Below are 27,096 nucleotides of genomic sequence, written 5' to 3'. Positions count from 1 at the left end.
GGGAGTCAAATCAAGGACAGGGAAATTAGATTTTGTCCTGGGAAATGGGGACAATAACAAAATGTGGGCATGAGAGCAACATGATCAGAGGCATGAATAAGGAAGCATAATCTAGAAAAAAAAAAAGTAAAGAAGAAAATTAAGAGCCTGTTAGAGGTTATTTGCAAGAGTTTAAGCAAAACAAGGAGCATATCTTGTTTAGGGCAGTGACATGTGATATGGTTTGGCTGTGTCCCCACCCAAATCTCATCTTGAATTTTAGTTCCCATAATCCCCATGTGTCGTGAGAAGTACCCAGTCGAAGGTAATTGAATCAAGGGGGCGGCTACCCTCTTGCTGCCCTCATGATAGTGTGTGAGTTCTCATGAGATCTGATGGTTTTATAAGGGGCTTTTCCCCCTTTTACTCGGCACTTCTCCTTCCTGCCATCATGTGGAGGATGTGTTTGCTTCCCCTTCCACCATAATTGTGAGTTTCCTGAGGCCTCCCAGACTTGCAGAATTGTGAGTCAATTAAACCTCTTTTCCTTATAAATTACCCAGTCTTGGGTATGTCTTTATTAGCAGCATGAGAACAGACTAATACAGTAAATTGGTACCTGCAGAGACTGGGGTGCTACTATAAGGATACTTGAAAATGTGGAAGCGAATTTGGAACTGAGTAAAAGGCAGAGGTTGGAACAGTTTGGAGGGCTCAGAAGGCAGGAAGATGTGGGAAAGTTTGGAACTTCCTAGAGACTTGTTGAATGGCTTTGACCAAAATGCTGATAGTGATATGGACAATGAAGTCCAGGCTGAGGTGGTCTCAGACGGAGATGAGGAACTTTTTGGGAACTTGAGTAAAGGTGACTCTTGCTATGCAAAGAGACTGACAGCATTTGGCCCCTGCCCTAGAGATCTGTGGAACTTTGAACTTGAAAGAGGTGATTTAAGGTATCTGGCAGAATAAATTTCTAAACAGCAAAGTGTTAAAGAGGAAGCAAAGCATAAAAGCTTGGAAAATTTGCAGCTTGACGATACAATAGAAAAGAAAACCCATTTTCGGGGGAGAAATTCAAGCCTCCTGCAGAAATTTGCATAAGTAACAAAGAAACAAATGATAATCACCAAGACACTGGGGAAAATGTCTCCAGGGCATGTCAGAGAACTTTGCGGTAGCCCCTCTCATCACAGAGCCCCCCTGCTGTGTGCAGCCCAGGGACTTGGTGCCCTGTGTCCCAGCTGCTCCAGCCATGGCTAAAAGGGGGCAAGGTACAGCTCAGGCCCTGGCTTCAGAGGGTGCAAGCCCCAAGGCTTGGCAGCTTCTACATGATGTTGAGCCTGCGGGTGCACAGAAGTCAAGAATTGAAGTTTGAGAACCTCTGCCTCGATTTCGGAGGATGTATGGAAACCCCTGGATGTCCAGGCAGAAGTTTGCTGCAGGGGCAGGGCCCTCATGGAGAACCTCTGCTGTTGAAAAGGGAGGAGTATTCCCTCATCCCCCTCACAGGGCATGCAACAGGGATGTGGCTCCCTTCTTCAGTGCCCTGCTACTCAAACCCCTAGGAGGAGCATGCAGACAGGCAGGTCGTGGGGAGTGTTTTGGGGCTCTAACCCCATGGCGGTGTCTAGGGTTGTTTACAGCGCCTGAAATCCCAGTGGGCATGAGTTACAGTGTGCTCTTTCAGTTGTGTGTTAATCAGCTCAATTAGACCCTCTGCCTTATGAAAAGGACAGAGGGCTTTCTGAATCCTGGGTTCTCGCAGTGCTATACCAGAAAAATCAGATCACATGTGGGCTTGCAGAATGAGTGCAAGGTTTTATTGAGTCGTGGAAATAGCTCTTAGTAGATGGATGGGGAGCCAGAAGGGGGATGGAGTGGGAAGATGGTCTTCCCCTGGAGTCAGGCCACCCAGTGGCCAGATCCTCCTCTGACTGCCCTGGTCGAATTCCCCTTGGTGTCCACATTGTTCCACCATTGATGGCCTGCCGGCATCTGCTGGTGTCCGTTGGTGTGTTCTCCTGCTGGTGTGTTCCTCTCAATGTCCAGCCACTTTGTGTCCCTCAAGTTTATATGAGCACGGGATGGGGGCATGGTGGGCCAGAAAAATGCAACATTTGGATGCAAAAACAGGAGTGCCTGTCCTCACTTAGGTCTGTGAGCACATGCCTGAGGGTGGAGCCCTTACCAGGGACCATGGCCTTCTCTACCCAGCACTTCTCTGCCCCCTTCCCATATTAGTAGGGCAGTGCAGAAGGGAAATGTGGGGTTGGATCCCCCACACAGAGTCCCCACTGGGGTACTGCCTAGTGGAGCTGCGAGAAGAGGGCCATAGTCCTCCAGACCCCAGAATGGTAGATCCACCGACAGCTTGCACTACTGTGCACCTGGAAAAGCCAGAGCCCCTCAACACCAGCCTGTGAAAGCAGCCAGGAGGGGGCTATACCCTGCAAAGCCACAGGGACAGAGCTGCCCAAGGCTGTGGGAGCCCACCTCTTGGATCAGTGTGACCTGGATGTAAGACATGAAGTCAAAGGAGATCATTTTGGAACTTTAAGGTGTAATGACTGCCCTGTTGGATTTCAGACTTGCCTGGAGCCTGTAGCCCCTTTGTTTTGGCACACTCAAGAGCTCCCTTGGCAAGGCTGTCAGTGTGCCTCTCAAAGAGTTTTGTGACTGCATCTAATAGACATCTCTGGTATTACCTCTTCTCACCTGGAGTACAGGGAGCTTGGACAGCCCTAATTTGCATCCACTGTAGCTGTGTCATTTCTTTGTCATCAGCTTATTTTGTTCACAACTTTGCGACTGTGGTATTTCTCATGCTGCCTAACGTTTGCTGTTGAGTATTTTAAATATTCCTAGAGACTTGATCACTGGCATAGTCATTAGGCAGACTTCAAATAAGTGGAATTGGTGACAAAGAGAGAAAGAATTTGCTTCCTGACAACTGATCCTGCAGGAATGGATAAATGAACTAAATGCCAACTCTCCTCACTGTCTCTGGAACGCTAACCTTAGAATCAATTACTCTTTCTTCACAATAAGCAGGAGCCAAGATGGAAAGAAAAGTAGGCTTCAGGTAGTCAGTAGGCTAAACATCTGGAACTTTCAGCTAGACTTCTTCACTTTGATTTATAATTTGTGTGAGCTTTCCTGCTCTCTGATGCCTACGATTATCCCAGGAAACAGACACTCCCAAACTTTAATGTTCAAGTCCTAAAGAGAGCAATTTAGAATAACTGTCAATATTATAAAAGCGTATGCTCTTTGTTTCTGCAGTTCTACATTTAAGAATTTTTCCTACAGCAACACTTGCTCATGCATGAAATTGTGTATGTTATTCATTGCAATATGGTTGATAATAGCCAGATATTGGAAGCAATCTGAAAGTTCATCAATGGGGGATGGGTAAATAAATTAGGGGCTACTATGCTGGTGTAAGAAAGAATGAGGAAGTGCTTTATACAATAGTCCCCCCTTATCTGTGGAGGATATGTCCCAAGACCCCCAGTGGATGCCTGAAACCACAAATAGTACTGAGCCCTATAGATACTATCTTTGTTTCCTAAACGTACATATTTATTATAATGTTTAATTTATAAATTAGGCAAGGTAGCAAAATAACAACAAAAACTAACAAGAAAATCCAACAATTATAACAACATACTGTAATAAAAGTTATGTGAATGTGGTCTCTTTCTCCTAAAATATCTTATTGTACTGTACTTGGCTTTTTTCGGACTGCAGTTGTCTGTGGGTAGCTGACATGGCAGAAAGTGAAACTGTGGATAAGGGGGGACTACTGTTTACCGATATGGAAAGATCTCTAAGATATGGTATTTAGTGAAGTAAACAAGGGGCAAACAATGTATATGCTACCATTTCTGTAAAATGGTGGTGGGCTTCAGGAAAACACAGATTTGTATTTATTCGCATATGTGTAAAAAATGTCCAGTAGTGTACACAAGTAAGAAACTAATAACATAACAATGGTCACTCCTTTGAAGGGTTTGGTAATGGGTGCAAAAACTGTACAGAGGGGACAATGGTAGCTGAGTAAGTTTTCACTGGATTCCTTTCTAGGCTTTTGGTTTTGGACCATGAGAATGGCTTACATATTCAAAAGGTAAGTACATATTTAAAAAATTTAATTAAACACCACACCCCCAGCCTAAACATTGACATTGTTCCAAGTCAATAGAGGGTTGGGGAATCTGCATTTTGCAATGAGCAGCCTGGCTGATTCTGATGTAGATGGTCCAAGGAACCAAGGAACTGTGGGGCACAGAGCCACAGACTACGTTCATGCAACAACTATTTTTTATTGAACGTTGGATACATGTATCTGTCCATTTCACAAATTATGTTTTATTATATTAAAGAATAAACCTCATTTCTTCTGCAACTTGAACATCCAGCTTACTATACACGGGATCTGACTTAATGTCATACAGACCACTTACAATGTGATAGAAGCATTGGAAGCATTTGTTGAAAAATAACAATTTCACTCAAAGCACACTTTATAGATAGAGTTTTACATGGTCACAGAGTTAAGTTTGAACATTTAAAGGGATCTGAGTCATTCATATTAATATTGTGAATTTCTTATAAATAATTCATTTGTTCAAGGAGTCCAGGCAAAGCCAAGCCGTGACATTATTTACACTAAGTACCACACCTGGAACTTGTTCTGAGTTATTTAACACAGAGTACATTTTTCAATGCAATAAATATTTACAGTTAATAGTAGCAAGTACAATTATAATTTATGAAATATGAGTCTAATATTTAAAACAAAACATAAAATGACATTAAAGAAGTTTGTGCCATTTATTTTTACAACTCACCGAATTGACTGTTTTACGAATTTTATTACCCAAAACTCTAGTGACTTGAATGCAAGAAAGGTCATGTTTGACTCAGTAAAGCCCAGACTGCAGAAAAAAAAAAAACTTTTAGAAGATAATGAGTTTTACTTTCTTAAAGTTATACACGTATTATTAATGTCATTAGCTAAAATGGAAGCAAAGTTATGAAAATCTGGATTCACAACAGGCTCAAATTATATAATGTACCTTCAACATTGAAGTTCTGAGTTATGCCAACATTTTTCAGCTTGTCTGGGAGTTAATGAGGCCTTGAATGTACGAGGTTTTACTGTCCATTAAAATTATTCTTTTAAAATGTCATAAAATTATGTGAGTCCTTTCATGTCATTATATGACTCTGTGAGTGAATTTTAAATTGGGGGAAAAAAGGCAAATAATCTTATCTTCTAGAAATGTGAGCTCAGAGAGGGCCGAGAGACAGTGGTGTCTGTGTTTAGAACAGGGCACCTAGGGCTGGGCACTCAGATACCTAAGTCCATATGTGAGTTTCTTATCTGTCCCCTTAGTCCAGGAGATGCTTTTCTGTTAGAGGCTATTTATGTAGCCTGGGTCCCCAGACTCTAGGAAACCAACCATTGTCGTATCTTACTCTATTTTGGGGAAAGTGGGGGCGTAGGTGGTTCTACCTCTACCTGACACTTTTTCTCCAACTAATTCTGATTCAAAGAAAGATGGCTAGATTCGCTGTTCTCATTTGGGTTTTCTCTCTAACTTGGTCCTTAGCAAGTTTTTTTCTCTCCTCAGACACAGAACTAGGTGGGAAATTCTTCCCAGGGCTTCCAGTTGCAAGTGAATTGTGTCTCTGAGTAGGGGAGAAGGAGGGTGCGAACAACTGACCTAAGGGATTTTCTTACTCACCCGCTTTGTGCTGCATTTCAGCCTCTGCCCTCAACAATTCCTTAAACTAGGTGCCTCAATGCTCTTTGCATACATTCTTTGACTCTATCATTAGTTCAGGTCTCTGGACAAAACCTAGAATAGGGAGTGGAGTTTTCTTCTAAGTACTGTGAACTTAATTTTTCACACAGGTGGGATTTGGGAAGCAATGCTAAGCAGTGGAATGGACATCGACATAGAGAGATCAGCTCCACACTTATACTCTGCCACTCAACTTCCCCATGTGACTTGAGGATCAGTAAGTAATCTCCTTGCCACGGCTTCATGTGCCCAGCACTGGACTTGGCACATTGTCAGTGTTTGGTGAAGTTGAGCCCCTTCCTTTCCAGCACTTCCAGAGCCACAGCACTCCATTCAGGTTTTGGTCAAATGTGGTGTATTTCTTGGCCAGTGTCTTTGCTCCCAAGGATCCCACCCTTCTTTGTCTTAGCCTTCCATTTCATTGTGGCATTGAATGTTGTGCCCACCAATATGTCTCTCCTGGGGCAGCCCACAATGACCCTGTCCACTCCCTTGTGCCAAGTTAAACAGATTCACTTTGGGGACAAGAGAATATCCTGTAAAGTGGAGAAGTGATGATCAGCACTGCTCTTCAGTATAACTGAATAGCCCATGGGAATGAAGTACAGTTAGTTCACCTCGAAACAATATGAAATCAGATTAAGCTGAACCAGATGAAATTGCCTTTTTGTAGTTCGAAAATGGCCCAATCTTAACAGTTTCATGTTTCAGCCTCATAGTTCCATGGGCCTTTTAAGGTAATGGTAGATGGTCACATTTCCATAGTAAAGGATGTAAAGCAGCTCTTTGGCCAGCAGGGAAGGCTTGGATGAAATGAGGTAATGAGTATAAAAGTACTTTATAGACCATGAACACTAGGTAAATGCAATGTTTTTAAAAAAATTAGTCATGGACATGATTCCACAGTAATATTCTAACCCAGGGATTCTTAAATTTAACATATGTGCAACATTGAAGCTTTTTAAAAATTTAGATACATTCTACTGAATGAATTTCTAATATGAAGTCTCATAAGAGAAAAGTCTGTTCTCAGTGTGTTATTTGTTGATTGCTCTGAATATATTCAGCTGGACTTAATGCTTGGCCGCCTGCAATATAACAAAGGGTGTTTCTGAAGGCCAAAGTTACAGTAAGAGATTGTGAGATAGTGAAATTGTCGTGTGTATTTGGGAAGTGTGTGTCTGGGTGTGGGCTAGGAGAAATGAAATGACCATCCAGATACGGAATAAAGTAGAGCTTGGTAAGCCTTGGTTTCATCAAACAGTGTGCACAAAGCCTAGGCCCATGAAAGCCTAGGCCCAAGAAAGATTCTTTAATCCCTTTGTTTCCAGCTGTTAATCCATTTCATAAGAATACAGCCAAAAATTAGACAAGTGTACAAAAGGTGCTCCATTCCCCCAGAAACCCAGGGATAATTCTAAGCTACTCTCTAACAATAGCTACCTCCTGTTGTGGATGTGAAGAGCACAAATGGCAAGAAAGTTTGCACCCTTCCCATCTCACCACGATACAAGTGGATGGCTCTTCATTCAGCTCCCATACAGTCAGCTTCCCAGGGCGATGGTTTCTAGCTGGCTTCCAGGAACAGTGACTTAGCCACCTTTTAGTCCACAGATGATGCCATTCAATGTGTACTCCCCAAACAAAGTTAATCTCTATTACCAGAAGCTACTTGATGCATGAAGACACTTTGAAACAAATAACCAACTGCTGCTTTTGACATGAATGAAGACTTTACAATGCAAGGATGCTCATGTGCTATTGTCAAGTTCATTTATTTCTGTTCAGTGTTCATTTTCATAACAAGATGAGCTTGGTTCATCTGCAGCAGCCCCTAAACAGTTTATTTACCTAGGGGTTCTCCATCCTCCCGGATGGAACCAAATTGTTTGTGGACAAAGAGGGAAATCCAGAGCTTGTTAATGAGGCGGAAGGCAGGTTCAGTGTGAGAGTGAAGGCAGTCAAAAAAACAGGGTTTAGCCATCCACATTTATGGAGAATCATCAAATCAACAACAGGGAGGGGCCCTGTTTTCACTAAGCAGGGAGGATCTTCTTGCTAAAGAATATCACTCCCAATAGCAGCTGCACCTTCCCTGCCAGCAGCAGCCGTTGGTGGGAAGATTGCTTTGTTTATTGCTTAATCTATCACTGTTGAGCTGCCTGCCTCAGGGAGGCTCAATTTAAGATAGATTGAAAGGTAGTGTCTGTCAATTGAATAAACACAGATGGTTTTCCACAGCAAAAATTGATTTTTTTTTCTTGCCAAAGACATAAGTGCTAAACGTGATTATCTTTGGAAGCCAGGCGTGAAATGTCTCAGCTCCAGCCCCTGCCACACTCTGCTTTGGCAGAGAAGTGATACACGTGGGGACTTGGGTCTCTCTCACGTAATTTTAGGTTCTTGAGGTGGAATAAAATAATAAAATTTTGATTTCCCTAGAGAAGGGCCCAACTATGCCCTTCCTGGTAAGAAGGTCTAAGTCAATCCATTAGTTGATTCACAGAATAGTTTTACCAGTCCTTGGTCACTGGCTGGCAAAGGCCTCCTTCAATCCTTTCATTTAAGAGTCTCGAAGAAGTAGTAAGATTTGGCCAGGCACAGTGGCTCATGCCTGTAATCCCAGCACTTTGGGAGGCCAAGGTGGGTGGATCACCTGCGGTTGGGAGTTCGAGACCAGCATGACCAACGTGGAGAAACCCCGTCTCTACTAAAAAAATACAAAATTAGCTGGGCATGGTGGCGCATGCCTGTAATCCCAGCTACTTGGGAGGCTGAGGCAGGAGAATCCCGTGAACCCAGAAGGCAGAGGTTGCGGTGAGCCCAGATAGTGCCATTGCACTCCAGTCTGGGCAACAAGAGCGAAACTCCATCTCAAAAAAAAAAAAAAAAAAGTAATAAGATTCGCCTAAGGACACACAGCTACACCTAGACCTCTATCTCCTCACTCTTTGTCCAGAAGCTAGGAAGAAGACCACACACAATCTATGCCATGATGTTAACTGAAGGAGACATGAAGATGAGCTCTACTCCCAAAATGTCTCTGGAAGCAGGTAGATCAGAGATGCCTGAACAAGTTATGCTAGGTATTCAAAAGGCTATACATGTTAGCAACTAACTAAGCATACAGTCATTTATATTCAAGGGTTTTGAAGAAAGCCAAGGGCAAAATTGTGGAACACTAGTTCAAAATAACAGATTCATGGAGGTTGAAGAAGGGTGAATAGGAAGAGTATCCTTTGTATAATGAGAAGACTCAGCAATATGTTTTCTTATGTCTCTTACAGCTCTGACTCCAAAACATAGCAAGCTCGCGGAACATCATTCATGCAAAGTATTCCAAGGAGCCCCTTGAAGCAACAGAATGGTCTGTCTCCTTTCATACCACTAATGTGAACACAAATATAGAATAGCGGTTGATTTCCAAAGAGTTGTTTTTGCAAGGGTAGCAGAAGTGAGGCTACTGTGACCAAATGGGCTACAGAAAGGCTGCAAAGACAGAACTAGAGACGATGAAGAGACTCAGAATTTTAGCGATAGACAAGACCTTAGCACTGTCTTCTCAGTCTAGAGATGAAAACAAGAGTCTAGACAAGTGAAATTGATAGCCAGAGTGATATAGCTAGAGGCAGAGTTGGACTGTCAAGCTAGAAATCTTGGTTCTTTAAGCTATACTATCTGTCTTGCTTTTCAAACTGTTCAATGTAATTATGGACTACCAGGAAAGCAGGTTTGTACAGTACAGACGAGCACGTAGCAAGCAGAATTGAAGTTTCATTCTGTCTTGGTCCCAACTCCTAAAGCTCCATAGACAGTGGGCACTTCTTCATATCAAGAGACAAAAATCTTTTCATATGTGCCATGTGAAAATGAGAGCCAACTGTTTGTATCTCATCTGGATAGAGAAAACCTAAATTAAAATTGTCTTAGAATTTTAATGTGTAAGGGCACATTTGTAAAATTTGAATTTATTTGAAAGTGGGTTAATATGTTTGCAACCTGTCAAAATTGCCCTCTTTGAGTGAAAAAAAAACTCGATTCAGGGTTTCTAAAGTAAGGGAATCAAATCTTTTTAGAGCCAACTAAACTCACTTAGAAAAGAAAAATATTTCAGCCAAGTCTTTTTCTGCACATGGCTCTTTCATAAATACTCTTCTTAAGTAGAAACAAGTCTGTAGCTGTTTTTCAATCAGTTCTTAAAGTTAAGACCCCTGTGACTTTCTTATACATATTCAGACAAAAAATACGTGTTACTGAAATTTTATTCACTTCCTCCCACAAACGTTAGGAGAAGCATACATTAAATATAAACATGTTCCTATTTCTACTCAGATACAATCCCTTCTTTCTTATAGTGAAACTACTGATTCAGTGTAGCAGTCAAAGACAAATCTAAGTAAATACATTTGACTCAAAACCTATGTATCAAGAATAAATACTGTACTTTATGCATTTATAGATATTTGATTAATTAATAGCATGATTTTTTTTTCCTAAAAGGATTTCTCTTCTATGGTGGAATGGCACCCTGGATGATTAAAACCGTAGCAGCAAACAAAACCTCCATCAAGTAAGAATTCAGAGTGTGAGATATCACGCACAGCCACGCGTGGATCTTTATATACGTGTCAATGTGTTTGATTGTATTTTTGCTTTAAAAGTATGTATTGAGCATTTCTTCTAGGTCCTCAGTAACATCTTTTTTTAAAAAAAATAAATGCTTAGGGAATTGTTTTATATTAAACTCGCTTCCATTGTTATCAACTTGGAGAGTGTCCCTCATAAATGGAGCTCTTTCACAGGATTGACTTTTCATATTAGGAGTGTAAATAAAAGTTGTTCCTTGGTTTGTGTATTACAGATATTCCTGAAAACAAAGTCAAGTTATATTTCTACAGTACTAGCGTCTGCTTAAAGAAATGACAAGGTGAAGTCTTTCACAAAGTAAGCATTCAATGTATGATTTCTCTGCTATGTAAATCTGGTTGTTCATACAGTTTCTATGACATAATTGGCCACGACCATTTAACAGGGCTTGATGCTTAAAAAATAATTTTCTACTTGTTCCCTTTTCTGAAAAGGGAAGGTTTGCTTCACATCAGAAGAAACGTTCACAAGTTGAAATGAAAAACTTAAGACTTGATGGCTTCTTTCAAAATATGATGGTGATCCATCATTTGGGCCTCCCCACCCCCACCTACACCACTCAGGAGCATTCTGAAGGGTCTTTGGAGGGCACAGACACAACAATGGATGCAAGGGTTCCTGTCTAGCCATAAAGCAAAACCGTCCCTCAGGGGGCAAAATCAAGGGTCAATCTAGACATACCGCTCGTGACAGATGTTTCCATTGATGAGGCTAAAGGTGGCCACGGAGGGGTTGGTACTCTTGAGGGAGGTCACGCAGGTTGTACTCCTTCCAGTGCTGTGAGACCGGATGATCAGGCCAGGCTGGCAACAGAGGAGCTGAGTGTTGAACTGTTTCCTGAAACTCTTGCTCAGCAGGTAGAGGGCAAAGGGGTTCACGCAGGAGTTGGTGAAGGCCAGGAGGCGGGCACAGATGCTGGTGACAAAGTGGAGCATGGAGGTGTCCACCTCAGAGTAGTGGTAGGAGCGGTACAGGTAGATGACGTGATTGGGGAGCCAGCAGAAGGCGAACAGGCCCACAAACACCAGCACTGTCTTGGCAAGTCGCTTCCGGGATTCAATCTAAGGAGAGAGTCACATGGAGCGAGACAGAGGAACCAAGGGACAGTGTCAGAAGAATGCAGAGAGACAAAGATTCAGGCAGAGAAAGAGAAAGGGAAAAACAATTAGGGCAATAGAGGAGTTCACAAAGCCACCGAAAAAGAGTTCAATAGGAGAGGGCAAGAGAGAATCCAGTAAAATGAGAGAAAGGCAACAGAAACAGACAGAAAAGGAAAAACAAAGAGTCAGAAACACAGAAATGGATGAGCCAGGAAGCAGAAACCCACGAGGAAGAATAGAGTTAGAACATACCACTGAGAACAGATCTTTAAACAAAGTTGATTACATGTTTGAATGGACTGCAACATGAACTTCTAATAAGTGCCCCCTTTTTCCTCAGGAGAGCATTGGTGCAGTTTATCAGCCATACTACTTCATGTCTTTCTTTTCTCCACAGTTAATAATTTCTTATTCCCTCTGATGCTCAAAAAGAGCAGCCAGCTTTGTTCTTCTTCACTGGCTAAACCAAGATAACTCTATTATTATGATTTTAAAATCTTGAGTTATCTCTGGACTATAGTCTATAGAAAGAGACTGTGGCAAAGAGGGATGGGCATCTCCTTTTGCTCCCAACTCCATCCACTACCTCAAGGGGAAACATGTTTCTCCATAAAGAGTTTGGGGTATAATGGATGTTGGCTAATGAGAGGTTTTTCAAGTAGGAAGGTAGTTTTATTAGAAACTGCCACTCTTCCCCCACAACTGAGACAAATACATAAATAATGAACATTAAAGGGTAAGGTCTCCAAGTGAGTCAGCTATTCACTGAAATGCAGTGGGGAGTGTTTCTGCTTTTCCATCATAGATGCTACATGATCTACACCTGGGCTAGAAGGCAAGCACTGACAAAGAGGAGGAAGCCGGAGCCCTTGCTTTCTACCATTTGTTTGTAACTCAAGGATGAAATTATGGAGTGTTATGGGGGATAAGGAAGAGAGTCTAATCATATGGAGGGCATCTTGCATGCTGGGCACTGTAGGCCTTACATATACTCTCTCTTGTAATCTTCTTCCAATAGTTTTACAATGCAGGGATTATAAGCCTATCTGATAGGTAAGAAAACTGAGGCTCAGAGAGGCTGAATACATCATGCGGCTTGGACTTGAGCCCAAATCAGTGTGAGCCTATCCTAATCAAACTACTCTTTTTCTTCAACTGCCCTCACTTTCCAGCCTCCTCTGCTTTGTCTCCATGTGGTAATCCTCTTTCTAGGCAAACAATGTGACTGGAGTTTAAAGAAGTCACATCCCCATGAGCTTCAAAGCTTCATTTATTTATTTTAAAAATACAACTCTTTTTCAGATTATTTCTCCAAAAGAAACCCACACTTGAAATATTTCAGGTTCACAACACCTCCCTAGCTTAGGTCTTTAACAGGAGAATAAGACTATAAAGAACACCTTGGGTTTCCATGGCTAGGCATTTCCATTTAGCCTCTGGCCACACATCACCCACCTCATCTAATTGCAGATTCAAGTGTCATGGCTTGTCAGTGGGGTCCAAAAGAAATACAAGGGATTATATCCCCAAGGAGGAAATGAATCAATCCTGAGCACCTACCTGCTTCTTGACATGTATATTCCCTTCCACGGGAAGATTGTAAGCACTCTGGATCAGATTTTTAGCAATGAAGTAGTAGTAAACAGAGATGATCGACAGTGGGATGACGTAGAAGACCAGAAAGGAAGCCATAGAATGGATTTTGGGGTGAAGCTCATTAGAGTGTGGGTATGGGGCACAGCTAATGAAGGTCTGGTTGGTGCTTTCCTCATGGAAGGGATGGAGGTCAGAAAACACGGCCTCTGGAATGGCCAGCAGCATGGAGATGATCCAGATAAAGGCGGCTTTGAGGCAGATCTTCATTAGGGCATGAGAGGCCTGGATATCCATTGGCCGGACAATGGCTTTGTATCTAGGGCAGGAAAGAAGGATCTCCATCAGTTGCATAATATTATTCTGAATACCAGGGCCAGGACTAAGTTGAGGCAAGCGAGACACCTGGCGTACAATATTTAAGGAGGTGCTCACTTTCGGGTCCTGAGGGTGCCGACTGTGAGCTCTGTGACCCTGAGAGTGAGTGCCTCCTTAAATTTTGTACTCCAAATAGCCACTTGCCTCATTCTAATCTAGCCCTGAAGGATGCCTTCTCTTCTCTCCACAAGTACCATTCCGCTTATATTCTCTTTTTGTCTTAATTTAAAGCCAATCAAAAATAAATAAATAAAAATTGTATATATTTACTGTATACAACATGGTGTTTTAAAATATGTATACACTGTGGAATGACTAGATTGAGCTAGTTAACATATACTTTACCTCACATACTTATCTTTTTAAAATGAGAACACTTAAAATCGACTCAGCAATTTTCGAGTGTGCAATACATTGTTATTAACTATAGTCACCATGTTGTACAATTCACACTCTCTCTTGATTTTAAGAATACCTCTTAGAAAAGCTGAATTTCCCTTTGTTTTTCTTCTTAAATCATAGAAATTAATAACAAGGCATGTTGCTAGTTAAAGGACACAGAGACAAGGAGGTTGGCTTTTTTTTTTTTTTTTTTTTTTTGGCAAAACCTTCATTTTGCGTATTCAGATCCACTTCAGGGAACCTTAAGTCGTTGAGTATTTTAAATATGCCTCTTTTCTTTTTCAAAGTATGCATAATAAATGGTCCCTTGAAAAAGTAATACCCAGGAGAATCCCTGTAATTTTCACATTGATTTTTCCCTTGCCTTCCTGATCTCAGCCTTATCTTCTCTTGAAGTATTTAGGTTCTTCCTGGTTTGTGAGCTATTTGTGCCCATGTCTTGGGTTGAGTATTCTGGGAAGCAGACACTGAGATGAAGTAAGAAATACAAATTTTATTGAGGAACAATACCTGTGAAAGGAAAAAGGGGAGGAAGTAGGATAGAAAGAGGGATCTTCTCAGGTCTACACCAGCGAGGATGACTAAACATCTTGGTTTGCCTGGAAATTTTCCAGTTTTAGCATGGTAAATCCTACATCCTGGGAAATCTCTCAGTCCAAGCAAACTGGGATAGCTGGTCATTCTACGCTAGCCCAACAGGAAGCTTAGGAACAAAGATTACCCAATGGGGAAGTCCTGCTTTGGGTGGAAATTGCCAGGCCCATGTATAATCACCTTGCTTAGTCATTGCATGGGGTCACCCCAGGAAGAATGTGATCTCAGTTACCACCTGGCTCAGTCACTGGGCAGGAACCACCCAAAAGAACATGACCACAGCTTGAAAGTTGAAGTGGACCCTGAAAGAGCTGGTAGTTGGAGGCTTCAGCTAACCACACCCCCTGCAACTGGGCAAGTCTCTTCTTCAAGGGAGGTCTGAGCAGCACATCTCCATGTCTGCACACTCTCCATACGGTCTCTAGCTCTCTAGCACAGTGAGTGACAAGACAAGGGCACCATTATCTTGCGTACACCTGTCTGAGAACCCACCAGAGGATGAGCCTTTGGTGGGCAAAGAGTATGTCTTTTTCCATGTTGGAATCTGCCAGCACTGTGATTTGCACACACTCCACAATAGTTTGTTCAATTGAACATGAGCTACTATAATGTGGAAGTTGATATGAGTTGAGACCAACTACATGTGAGGGTGTTTATTGCTGAAAATGCTGTGTTTAAACTGGACTCTACTTATGATACTCTTTTATATCATGGACTTCAGGGAAGGGGAATACTTATTTCCACTTGTTTTCATGTTGATTAGACCTCCATTGGTTTACCACTCTTGGCTGCACCCTGACTCCTCACTCACTTTCCTCCTCCTACCAGGGAAGGGGGAATGAATTATTCAGTGGCAAGTTTGGGAAAAAGAACCTGGCTTGTGCATTGGGCTCAGGGAGGACTATGGTTGTTTAACTGGCCCTGTCTAGAGGAATGGCAAGTGTAATATAGAAGATAAGAGAGTGTCTGCAAGTTCATTATTGCTATAGACCTGAGTTACATTCCCCAAACAGCTTTATCAGACATAGATGCAACTATTTTTATCATAGTCTCTCTGATTTCTTTATCTGGCTTTTTGTTCTCAAATTAGGTAGGGAAGAGAGGGCTATTATTTATTAAACATCCCCAAACCCCAAAATTCCAGAACAATACTACAGTCCTGCTTCAATGTACCTGTATTTGCTTTATTTTTAAACAAATACAAATAAAAATAAAAATTTAAAATAAAGTTCTATTTTCTTTTGGATCTTCTTTATTCATTAGCCATTTTAAACATTTTCCTAGCTTAGAATGTAGGCAAGAAATTGGTATCTTTAATTAAAGGCATGAGAACATCTTCAGCCAAAGATGCATATGGCTAAAGATATCGCTAATAAATTTGTTAGAGATAAAATGATAACTAAGACTTCTATCTGCATTTTCTGGCAGATAGCAGTCATAATTACACTAACTCTCTGAGTAAAGGTGATTCACTCAGTCAGAAACCAGAGTAAATGGCTTACTTCCTTCTCTTTTAGGAATCTTGTCTTCCTAGGTGCAAAATACCATGGGAACTATGCTCTTTCTTTTAAATTCACAACTTTTAAAATATAAAATATAGTATAAAGCATTTATAGTTTTACTAGAAAATTAATTTGAATCTAAATCTAATTAAGCCTCTAGATTTATGTGCCAGTCTTCAGGAAATATGGTGATAGAAGAACCTGCTAAATGATGCTATAAGGATACAATCAGCCAAATTCTGAATTGGAAAATCCTACACGAATAATTACCCCATTTTTTTTCAACAAATGTATGGCATAGAAAATGAGAGAATGGTTATAGACTGACTGAAAGACATATCAACCAAATGCAACGTGTAGGCTCCTTTTGGATTTTGAGTCAAACCAAACAACAATAAAAAGATATTTGTGAAATAAATATTGAAGAAAATCAAATATAAATGTACTATTGGTGATATCAAGGAATTATTTTTAATGTATTGAGTGTGATAAGGGTATTGCGGCTATGTGTTTCTTAAAAGACCTTGTTTATAAAAGACACATGCTAAAGTATTTACCAGTGAAATAATATAACATCTAGTATTTGCTTTAAAGTATTGACATATTCATATATCACTTGTGCAATTAAAAATAAGTTAAAATGCATTGCAAACAATTTTCTGTTGTGGTATGTTCAGAACATAGCAAATAAATGAAAGAAATCCCATTTACTAAGCTCTTGCCTTTTTCCAAGCAGAGAATAGAATCTATATTATCTCATTTATATTCCAGACAACTCCAATAGGTAGACATTATTATCTCCACTCTGCAGATGGGAAATTGAAGCTCAGTTTAAGAGGTGGTAGAGTCAACATTCAATTTAGAACCAATGTTTTTTAGAACACCACAGTTCTTTCAGAAGAGAGCTTTGGGTAAATTCTTCCTAGAGGGAGAGAAATAGACCAGATGTTTCTCAAATGTATGTAGAACATACAAAATGTTTCCTGCAAGTCTAATGGTTCTGTATAGCATGGAGCATATCAGTCTATTTCCTCTTCTGGCCTAGATTGCTCTGCCCAGAGCTCCCAATGCAGGGAGACACCACAGGGTAGTTCCTGTTTAGGAGCGATGGCTGGTTGGATTGGAGTAGATACCTGATCTAAACCAGCCAATGAACTGCCTGGCTAGCTACTAAAGAGATTCTCTTTCTCTTAAGCATTTAAACGGAAAAATAGAGAGAATATAGTTAGTAATAGATGCTGGAAATATAAGATTTTGATGTCAAGGAAAAGATCAGGGCAGCCATATTTAAACATGCAGAAGATGAATAAGCTGAGTAAATGGACTGAGAGAAAAAAAATGAAGCAGACATAAGAGGAGAAGCTGAGATAATGTGGCCCTAAGTCATACAGAGGGTATGGTTTCTGGCTTATGTACTAGTTTTGAATGTACAAGAGATGTCCTGTTATAATTTTACAATACTACCATCCCCTTTTTCCTTGAGTTAGTTTGAGTGGCTTCTGTTCTTTGCCAACAAAAGAGCCTTATCTAAAACAATTAGATGTGATAACCCTTTAAAGTTATCACCAGATTTAGTTCCAAGATCATTTTGCATAGATCATTCCCCACTTGCTACCCTCTGAAAGAAAGAGCTGTCCACTTTCCATTGTACTCAAGAGATAGACTAGTCTATGCCTCATTCCTAAATTTTCCATTGCTTTCCTGTTTCCCTCCTTCCATCATGCCCAATTCCAGATTCTTGATTCATTTAAATCCAATCCTTCCAAATTTCAGTTTAAGTATCATCTTGATGAAGTTTTGCTGACCAGTCTAGGCCTTAATAGTTCCCATTCTTTCTCCCAACCTGTCTGACTTTTATGACAAGATTATCAACTCCTCTCATTTTCTGCTTATTATGCATTATCTTGAATTGTTTGCTAGTTTTCTATGGGTATGTCTTTTCTTTCTTCTTCCATTTTTAAGTTTTGTAGGTACATGGCAGGTATATATATTTATGGGGCACATGAGATGTTTTGGTACAGGCATGCAATGCATAATAATCACATCATGTAGAATGGGGTATCCATCCCCTCAAGCATTTATCCTTAGTGTAAAAAGCAATCCAATTATACTCTTTTAGTTATTTTAAAATGTACAATTAAATTATTATTGACTATAGTCACCCTGTTGTGCTGACAAATAGTAGGTTTTATTCATTCTTTCTAATTAGTTTTTGTACCCATTAACCACCACTGCCTCCCGCCTATCCCACTACCCTTCTCAGCCTCTGGTAACCATCCTTCTACTCTCCATGTCCATGAATTCAATTGTTTTGATTTTTAAATCTCCCAAATAGAGCATGCAATGTTTGTCTTTCTGTGTCTGACTTATTTCACTAACAAAATGATCTTCAGTTCCATCCATGTTGTTGCAAATGACAGGATCTCATTCTTTTTTAGGGCTGAATAGTACTCCACTGTGTATATGTACCACATTTTCTTTTTTTTTTTTTTTTTTTTTTTTTTTTTGAGACGGAGTCTCGCTCTGTCGCCCAGGCTGGAGTGCAGTGGCGCGATCTCGGCTCACTGCAAGCTCCGCCTCCCGGGTTCACGCCATTCTCCTGCCTCAGCCTCCCGAGTAGCTGGGACTACAGGCGCCCGCTACCACGCCCGGCTAATTTTTTGTATTTTTAGTAGAGACGGGGTTTCACCGTGTTAGCCAGGATGGTCTCGATCTCCTGACCTCGTGATCCGCCCGCCTCGGCCTCCCAAAGTGCTGGGATTACAGGCGTGAGCCACCGCGCCCGGCCTACCACATTTTCTTTATCCAATCATCTGTTGATGGACGTTTAGTGTGCTTCCTAATCTTGGCTATTGTGAACAGTGCTGCAACAAACATGGGAGTGCAGATATCTCTTAGATATACTGATTTCCTTTCTTTTGGGTATATACCCAGCAGGATTGCTGGATCATATGGTAGCTCTATTTTTAGCTTTTTGAGGAACCTCCAAACTGTTCTTCATGGTGGTTATACTAATTTACATTCTATGGGTATGTCTCTTCTACCTGACTTTTTCTTAATTTTCCTGAGGTCAGAAGCTTACATCCTTTCCTCTTCTCTTTTTCGTGTCTCACTAAAAATGTTCCAGGTTCCTTGCTCTGCAAATCACTTATTTCAAAGTAGGGACTCGGCAAATACTTGCTAATTAATTGATGATTACTATGTGACTTGCCGATGTGTCTCTTATTTCCAACTTCTCACAAATGAGAGAGAGAAGTTTCCCTTTTACACATTAAGTCAGTAAAAATCATTCTTCAATAGACTGACAAATTTGGTCCTCTGACAATATGGGGCTCAAACAATTGTTTCCCACTTCTGAAAACATCTGTGCTTCATTTTTCTTATACAAACATTGGAAAGGTCACAAAACGTTCTCTGTGGCAAGATTAATTTGTCAAAGAGATTCTTGGCAACTAGAAGTAGCTGGCTGCCACACTCTGGGTTGGAAACCTTTGCCCACAGAAAGGTATGTCTTTTATTCAAATATGGGCAGTTTGTTTATTTTTAAGGATCCAGCATTTCAGCCCTTATTTGTCCATAATTACCTAAGGAAGTCTGTAGGAATTGTTGCACTACAATATTTTTAAAACTCCACTGCAATCCTAATGTATACTATGTGGAGAATACTGAGGTGAAGATGATAATTAAACGAACTAAATGGTCTCTAGGGTAACTGACACATTGCCTGCCTTAAAATTAGAATTCTACCTGATGAGATTTGACAAAACTACTAAACATCAGCTTTATTTTCTCCTGAGAATAGCACCAAGAATTTTTCTGAACAAGTAATTACGGCAATTATTAGCTGGCTTGTATGATGATTATAACCCAGAGCAATGGAATCTTATCTCTCTGAGCTATTACTCCACAAATGGAGAACTTACTGGTCTTTGGTGCCAATCCAACTGTTATCTTTAAGTATGTAACAGATTGCAGTTATGCTTTTCTGTTTTCTCCAGGATAAATATCTCCAATGCTCCTTTTCACCTCTTCTTAATATACTCTAGTTTCCTCTGGGCTCCAATGCAGACCTAGGATCAAGAGATGTAGTTCCTAATGGTGATTCTCCCAACTAGTTGTATGGTCTTGGATGAATCATGGACTCTGCACTTCAGTATTCTCATCCTTGAACAGGAGACAATTCTTTACCGACAAGGAGCTCGTGGGGATATGTTAGCAAAATAGCTAGAAAGAACCCTCTAGATATTAGGTATTACATTCCCCATTACTTTAAGAACTGAGGTGCTACACTGAATGAACAAACAGAACTCACATCCCACTTCGCTATTCTACCCTCCAGAAGGGACTTGCAATTCTTAGCCTCAAGCTTTTGAGGAACCTCTAAAGAAAGGAGTAAGGAGTCTTTGTGGTAATTTCAAGTAATATTGACAACATCGATGAGGGAAGACTGGGGAGAAGTGGAATAAAGCCACATCCTGTTAGAGAAGCTAAGGAAGAGTCAAAAGGTATTCCTCCAATAGGAACGAACAAAGGAAGGAGAGCAGGGAGGTTCTAGAACTTTGGGTGGCTTGTTGCATTTGGGGAATATTAATATTTGGGAATCTTCAGGTTGTTTACTCCAGCAGTCCTCCATCTTTTGGCTCCTTTTCTTCATTGCTTTAATTTGTGCGTGAGCACCAACTTCTTGGAAAACCACAATGATTCAGAGAGACTGCAGAAGCTAAGCTGGGGAAAAGAAATGTCTTGGGATTTGCTTTTGGCTCAACAGGGAGAGGTAAAGTGTTGGAGAGGGGTGAAACTAGTTTTTCCCACCAGGATGGGTAAAAAAGAGCAGTAATATGGGGCAGGAGAGAATTTCTGTCCCTGCATGGAGGGAACAAGCTTGCAGCTTTATAGTTCACAGGTCTGAGTGTGTGATCAACAGGGCATGGAGGGGTGAAGAGCTCCAGCAAAAGGGCAATTAAATAAATAATTCCCCAACTTTTCTGCTGTCAGACATGAGCAGGAATGCCTGAGGGACTAAAAGGAAAAGAGCAGAATCACTGGGGAAATAAGGGGATGGAAGGAGGGGAAGAGAAAAAAAAGGAACAAGAGAAAAAGAAAGGAAATTTGACGATAGGAGAGAAGGAGGCAAGGGAGAGGAGGAGAGGAGATGAAAGGGGAGAAGACAGAAGAGATGGAGAAGAGAAGAAAGGAACAAAAGTTATATTCCAGCTAGCAACACAAGTTGGGCCAGTTCCCTGCAGACACATTCATCTGGACCTTGTCAGTCTACTCGGATGCCCAAGAAGAAGCTGGAATAAGGGTGGTGGGAAGTTGGAGGGGGAGTGGGGGCACTTAGGGAAGTATACCAACCCCCATTCTTTAAAAATCCTTGAAGAACAGAGCTTTAAGAAAGTAATAACAAATTGAACATACACCTACATTGTATGTATGTTAATGTATAAATTATATATATGTACTACTGTACTAATATATTAGGTACAATTTCATTCTATGTTACCAGGAATTATTGTTAATTTCATTCAATGTGACGGTGGCATTGGGTTGTGTGGAAGACTACCTTTGTTCTCAGAAAATATACACTGAAATACTTAGGGGTGAAAGGTGAGGATGTTTGCACCTTACTTTCCAAAGCTCAGCAAAACAAAACACAACAACATACACACAGAAAGAAAGAGAAAAAAAATCTAGGAAATGGTAATTACTGAATGTGGGTGGGTATTATACAAGAGTTCATAAACAAGTCAGGGAGAAAACATGCTAAAATGTAGAATTTTTAAAAGATGAGCTAACAGTAAAATAAAATTTTAAAGACTACTTTAAATATTTTTTGTTAAATATTTTATCCTAGTTTATTGTCAGTGAACCTTTTGCCACCAGAAAAGCTTATTATAACTGTGATGTGATTGAATGTGTCATATCTGATTAGAGCCTATACCGGGAATGAGAGAAGTGTCTTCTCTGTTATATTCATATTACTCTCTTGGGCTTGCAATTTTAATGTCATCTACAATCTGTGGGGTTTGGTTTTGTCTATTTTGTTTCAGCAGGAATATTTTTAAGCCACTTGCCCATTTGAAGAGGTTACTTTAATTAAAACTAGATTATGCACAACAAGCATCACTTGGCAATGCCTTCCCTTAAGCTAAAAGTGCAAAGAAGAGTAAGGGTGTCCTATTTGAGCCTTCTAGATAGTGGGCCACTCACTCCTGCTGCCTGAGCCACATGTGATAAGGAATCCTCTGATGTGGGTGAGCCTCAATTTGGATACTACATATTACTCATGTTTAATTCATCCTTCTATTAAAATAAAAATCAATATAAATAGAGGCTCTGGTACTTTCCTCCCTTATCTCTCAGATCAGGCCACACCTCTCCGGGAGCATGTGAAATTCACTTTGGGGTTCATTGTCCCAGAAGACAGTTTCCAGAAAATTTGGCTAAGGTTTCAAAGGTTCTCTTCACCCCCATATACACACCTTGCAGTTCCCTATGGCCTGAGGCCTAGAGCAGTGTCTGGGCTCTTTAAAATATTCAGAGGCCTCAGGGCCGGCAGTGGTCATCTGAGTGAGACCTTGACCTTAGAGCCAAGGTGAAAAATGGCACCAGTGAAGGACTAGAAACCAGAGGCTGGAACAAGGCTAGAGAAAGAGCTACTGACATTGAGAAGGTACTGATCCTGGGATATGAGGGATGTAGGAGCTTAGGGATAAAATGGAAAGAGAGATGCAATTCGTTGTTGGACATCTTATGGCACTTTCTCATAAGGAGTTGGGCAACTATTGACCCTTGGGCCAAAAATGAGTTTCAGCAGAGTGATCCAATTTCAAAGCTCAATGCTAATCCTGTAAGGGAGCCCATCAGAAAGGTATATGCAGGATGAAATATTACAGTTGCCAGTGGATATGTTTGAAATGACAAAGGAAAGTAGTAATCCATTTAATTTCAGTAGGTGTTCAAACATCCTGGCACACATTGTTCATTCCTCAAAAATGTTATGGAGGAAGAACATGTATTTATAACTTGTTAAAATTTTATGAGCCAAAATGTTTGAAAAACATTTCGAAATCCCATTTACAAATTGTAGTTAGACACAGCCTGCAATTACTTTACTGCGTAGCAAAGAAGATACACAGAGAACGGGGGAAAAAAAAATCACAAAGACAAAGAAAAATTAACCGTGCTCTAGGTGGAAGGGATAATAGATTCAGGGTCATAAATTGCCTTTGTAAATTGTCGTTCACCTCCAAACAGACCCCGAGGCAAGGATTTAGGTGCAAGTAATTTATTTGGAAGAAGATGCCAGGAAGCACAGGGAGGTAGAAAAAGCCAGTAAAGGGCACCACAGTGGGCAACTGGGGCACATTCTTGCTGGGAATCCCCTGAGAAACCACAGTTAACACGTTCCAGAACTGTGCCACCAAAGGATGAGGTGGGTGGGCTGTTTACCCACCAACTCTCATCTCTGGTTGACAATTGTCTGTTGGTGGTAATTCTGGGGCACTTCAGCCTACCCCAAACCTTTCCTTGGCCAGAGATCACCCTTGGTCAGAGAAACACAGGAAGCCCAGCCCTCTAAGTGACCTCTGAGTTGTGCCAGGGGATATGGACACCCTCACTATGTACATTTTTTCTCCTGATCCGGTCAGTTTATCAAACACATATATAGAAAATGAAATATCACAGATAATTTTCAGTTTTTAAATATATTTCAAATCATTAAGGATAAAAATGGAATTTCTAAATTATCATAATAAAATACATTATCATTTTTTTCCAAAATAAGAATCATTACAGCTCAAAAATACCATCATGGCATATGAGTCACTGTGTCTAATTATAAAAATTTAACAGCACTAGATTTAAATAAATGTTTGGGAAAGGTTTTATAAATGGTGAAATGGTGACCCAACTTTGTAGCTTACTGGGACCACTGGCCCAGGAGGTTGATCCTGGCAGTGCTGGTGAGGCATCACCATATGGTGCAGAGGTCCAAGACGGGGAGAGAGGGACTGGATGAAGACTGGGAACCCTGCACTCTAGTCCCACTTCTATGATTAACTGTTTTTGTGAAAGCATGTTGTCTCCGTTTCTTTTTATTTTTTGTTATTTAACAAAAACTTACATAGTACTCACTGTGTGCCTAGCACAAAGTTCTCGACACTTTTCAAGAATTAGAGGAAGCTTTCCCTCTGCCCCTACATAACAATACTAGAAGATAGGTATTACTATTGTCATCTTTTTTTTAACACATGAAGAAACGAAGGCACTGAGAGGTTAAGTAACTTGTCCACGGTCATACAGCTAGCAAGTGGAAGAGCTGGGGTTTAAACAGAGACCATCTAGCGTCTGAGTCCATACTTTAAACTGCAAGATTTTGATGCCTCCATTTTCTTCATCTGTGAAACAGAGCTAAAGATACCAATCTTACTTAGTATGACGAGGATTTAAATGAGCTAAATTTTTCAAACACACTTTGAAAAACAGCATTATTTAAATCAGGGGTGCCCAATCTTTTAGCTTCCCTGGGCCACACTGGAAGAAGAAGGATTGTCTTGGGCTACACATAAAATACACTAACGATAGCTGATAAGTAAAAAAAAAAAAAAAAAAAACTCAAAAAAATCTCATGTTTTAAGAAAGTTTATGGATTTGTGTTGGGCCGTATTCAAAGCCATCCCAGGCCGCAGGTGGTCCGCAGGCTGCGGGTTGGAAAAGTTGGATTTAAATAAAAGGTTATTATTGTATTTCCTGAAAAGGAAAGCGAGTCCACTAGAATGTCAACTGGTCAAGACTTCTACGACAACCTCTTGGCTCCCCTATGAACCTAAACAGCAGTCATGCTAACGGTGCACTCACTCTTTTGACTAGGAATCGTAACATGTCATAAAGAAGTCAACATATATTATTTAATTACATCATTACAAAAATTACAACAGTCCTATGATATATTAAAAGTAGATGATCCTCTCCCCATTTTAAAGATCAGGAAACTGAAGCTTACAAAGTGGTTTGCCCAAAGTCACATAGCTGACAACTGGAAGAACCAGGGCTCAATCTCAGACATTTCTTCAAATTTAATGCTTTTGAATTTATCCCCACTATGAATAATAGTGATGTACTAAATGTGATCCCCCAAAATTCATAAATAAAACAAAAGAAAGCAAACAAAAGAAAATGACAAAAATAAGGGGACTTGTTGCTTAATGGGCATACAGCTTCAGTTTGGGAAGATGAAGAAAGTTCTGGAGAAGAATGACAGTGATAGTTGCACAGCACTGTGAATGTCCTTACTGCCACTGAACTATACACTTAAAGATGGTTAAAAGGGCAAATTTTGTTATGTATAATTTACCCCAGTACAATTTTAAAAAGAAAAAAACAAAACAGCAAGAAAAGAAGAAAGGGAAGAAAGATGAAATACTTTTTAAGCTTGTTATCATGCAACTTCAGGGTTATCGTAAGAACTAACTGAAATAGTCTCTCTGAGTCAGCAAAAGCATCAACAAGGAAGGTGGTTAGGAGGCATTTAGCTATTTTGAAGGACGTTTTTCATTCAAAAAAGTTATTATCAAACTACAAAGAGCTTATTGTAAAATCTTAGTAGAGAATTCTAAAAACAAACAAAAATCATCTGTAAGTTTTGCATGTCATGTTTTGATATATTTCCTTCCAATTTTCCCTTTTGTCTTTTGTACAGAATTGAGAGCATACAATTCTGTATCTTTTCTTAATGATCTATAGCATAAACATCTCCCAGTTTCACACAGATGTCCAAGACCCTTCTAGCAAACAGGCAGTGCTCTGCTCATGCTTCTGGGCACCATGACTTTTCAAAGAACCTTGGTGCTCGCTAGAGGGCAATGTCCCTGCTTCCACAGGTTCTTCCTACAATTAGCTTCAGTGCAACACATCATGCTAAAATGACACAAAGCACCCCTTACTTCCCAAAAAGTAATACCTCTAGCATATACAAATCCCAACCCAAAGCATACCTTAAGCAGCTACTTTTGCATGGTCCTATGCTAGGTACACAAGAGTTTAAACAAAGCATAAGCTCTGGACACTCAGTGACATTTATGCTCATTCCATTTTGGAAATTAAGAAGGTTGATGTACCCTGAGTAACAGGAGTATCAGTTTCTTAAGAGTAGAGTCTAGGTCTTGTTCATTTTCTGCCTACTTTATTTATGAAATAAATAAATGACTAAAACTAAAAATCTAGAACTATTCATCCAATTTGTCTGGCCTGTAATGTCTTCCTTTCAGATAAGGAAATGGGTTCAAGATGCTCAAGACAACCCATTCCTCCCCTGCCATGCTCCCAGTCACACACACTACTCTCAAGCCCTTTTACCCAAAATCACTCTGGATACCAGTTTATTAGCCTTTTCCCAAGAGATCTCCTAGAGCCAAAACACTTCCTATTTCTCTAATCATTTCAAGACTAGAAAAATCACTGGGGGTAACCAAAGAAGTGATTCTCCCAAACTCAGTTCCTCTTTTTGACAATTTTAAGGCAACTTGCTCACATGAGCCTATAATGAAAAGACCTTAGAGAAAGCAGCACTTTGCATGATGGAGAAACATTAAAAGGAGGTGGTGAGAAGCATCTGTTTACACCTTTACTTCCCTAGTAAACAATTTACCAGGCCCTGCCCTCATGTCTGCCACCCATGGAAATTGGAATCCAGCTAAACCTCCATTTAAAACCCTCTTACTTGTTTCATTTAAACAACAGTTAGCATCACACGGGACCCAGGTCATGCTGGAAAAGACACTTGGCTTAAAGACTTCAGCTTGATTCTCAATTTCACTGTTTGCTAATCGTGTGATGTAGAACCCTCATTTCACCATCTAAAAACAGGGATAATGATAAGGATTCCAAATGATCTAAAAAGTTAATGTTCATGATATGACAGTGCCTCAAAACCCTGAAGCATCACACAGATGTATGCCTTTTCTTTATAATATTCCTTAGGAAGTCTGTCCTGGCTAACTGGAAAGGGGTCATGGATTCCCCTAGGTCCCACTCCATTCAAATAGGAAATTCTCACTGCTAAATAACCACCCCAGAAAGCATGCA

At 40.4% G+C, this 27,096-nt stretch overlaps 1 protein-coding gene and 1 long non-coding RNA gene across 10 annotated transcripts in view; one reads left to right on the top strand and one right to left on the bottom strand.

Moving 5' to 3' along the window:
- Positions 1-16,729, top strand: part of LOC107966526 (uncharacterized) — a 37,830-nt gene extending 21,101 nt beyond the window's left edge. For 3 of the 7 annotated variants that reach the window (XR_002941310.3, XR_010154878.1, XR_008541953.2), the window contains 6 exons: positions 4,066-4,108; positions 5,903-6,009; positions 9,080-9,159; positions 10,293-10,362; positions 10,654-10,736; positions 16,162-16,724. This is a non-coding gene — a long non-coding RNA (uncharacterized LOC107966526). The other 4 variants (XR_008541954.2, XR_002941311.3, XR_001714118.4 and 1 more) reach the window with 4 other exon arrangements.
- The window catches only part of GRPR (gastrin releasing peptide receptor), a 45,240-nt gene that overhangs the window by 4,597 nt on the left and 13,547 nt on the right, over positions 1-27,096 (bottom strand). The window contains exons 2-4 of one of the 3 annotated variants that reach the window (XM_054676363.2): positions 13,100-13,451; positions 11,121-11,500; positions 4,288-6,328 (exon numbers count right to left, since the gene is read on the bottom strand). In XM_054676363.2, coding sequence (XP_054532338.1) covers positions 6,295-6,328; positions 11,121-11,500; positions 13,100-13,451 — 766 coding nt within the window. In that variant the 3' untranslated portion in view covers positions 4,288-6,294. Of the gene's footprint in view, positions 1-4,287; positions 11,501-13,099; positions 13,452-27,096 lie in introns of those variants that run through there. The other 2 variants (XM_016944000.3, XM_520952.6) reach the window with 2 other exon arrangements.

Source organism: Pan troglodytes, chromosome X, assembly GCF_028858775.2.
Source record: "Pan troglodytes isolate AG18354 chromosome X, NHGRI_mPanTro3-v2.0_pri, whole genome shotgun sequence".
NCBI classification, from domain to species: Eukaryota; Metazoa; Chordata; class Mammalia; order Primates; family Hominidae; genus Pan; species Pan troglodytes.
The sequence above is the reverse complement of the archived record's forward strand: the minus strand, read 5'-3'. Positions and strand labels throughout refer to the sequence as shown.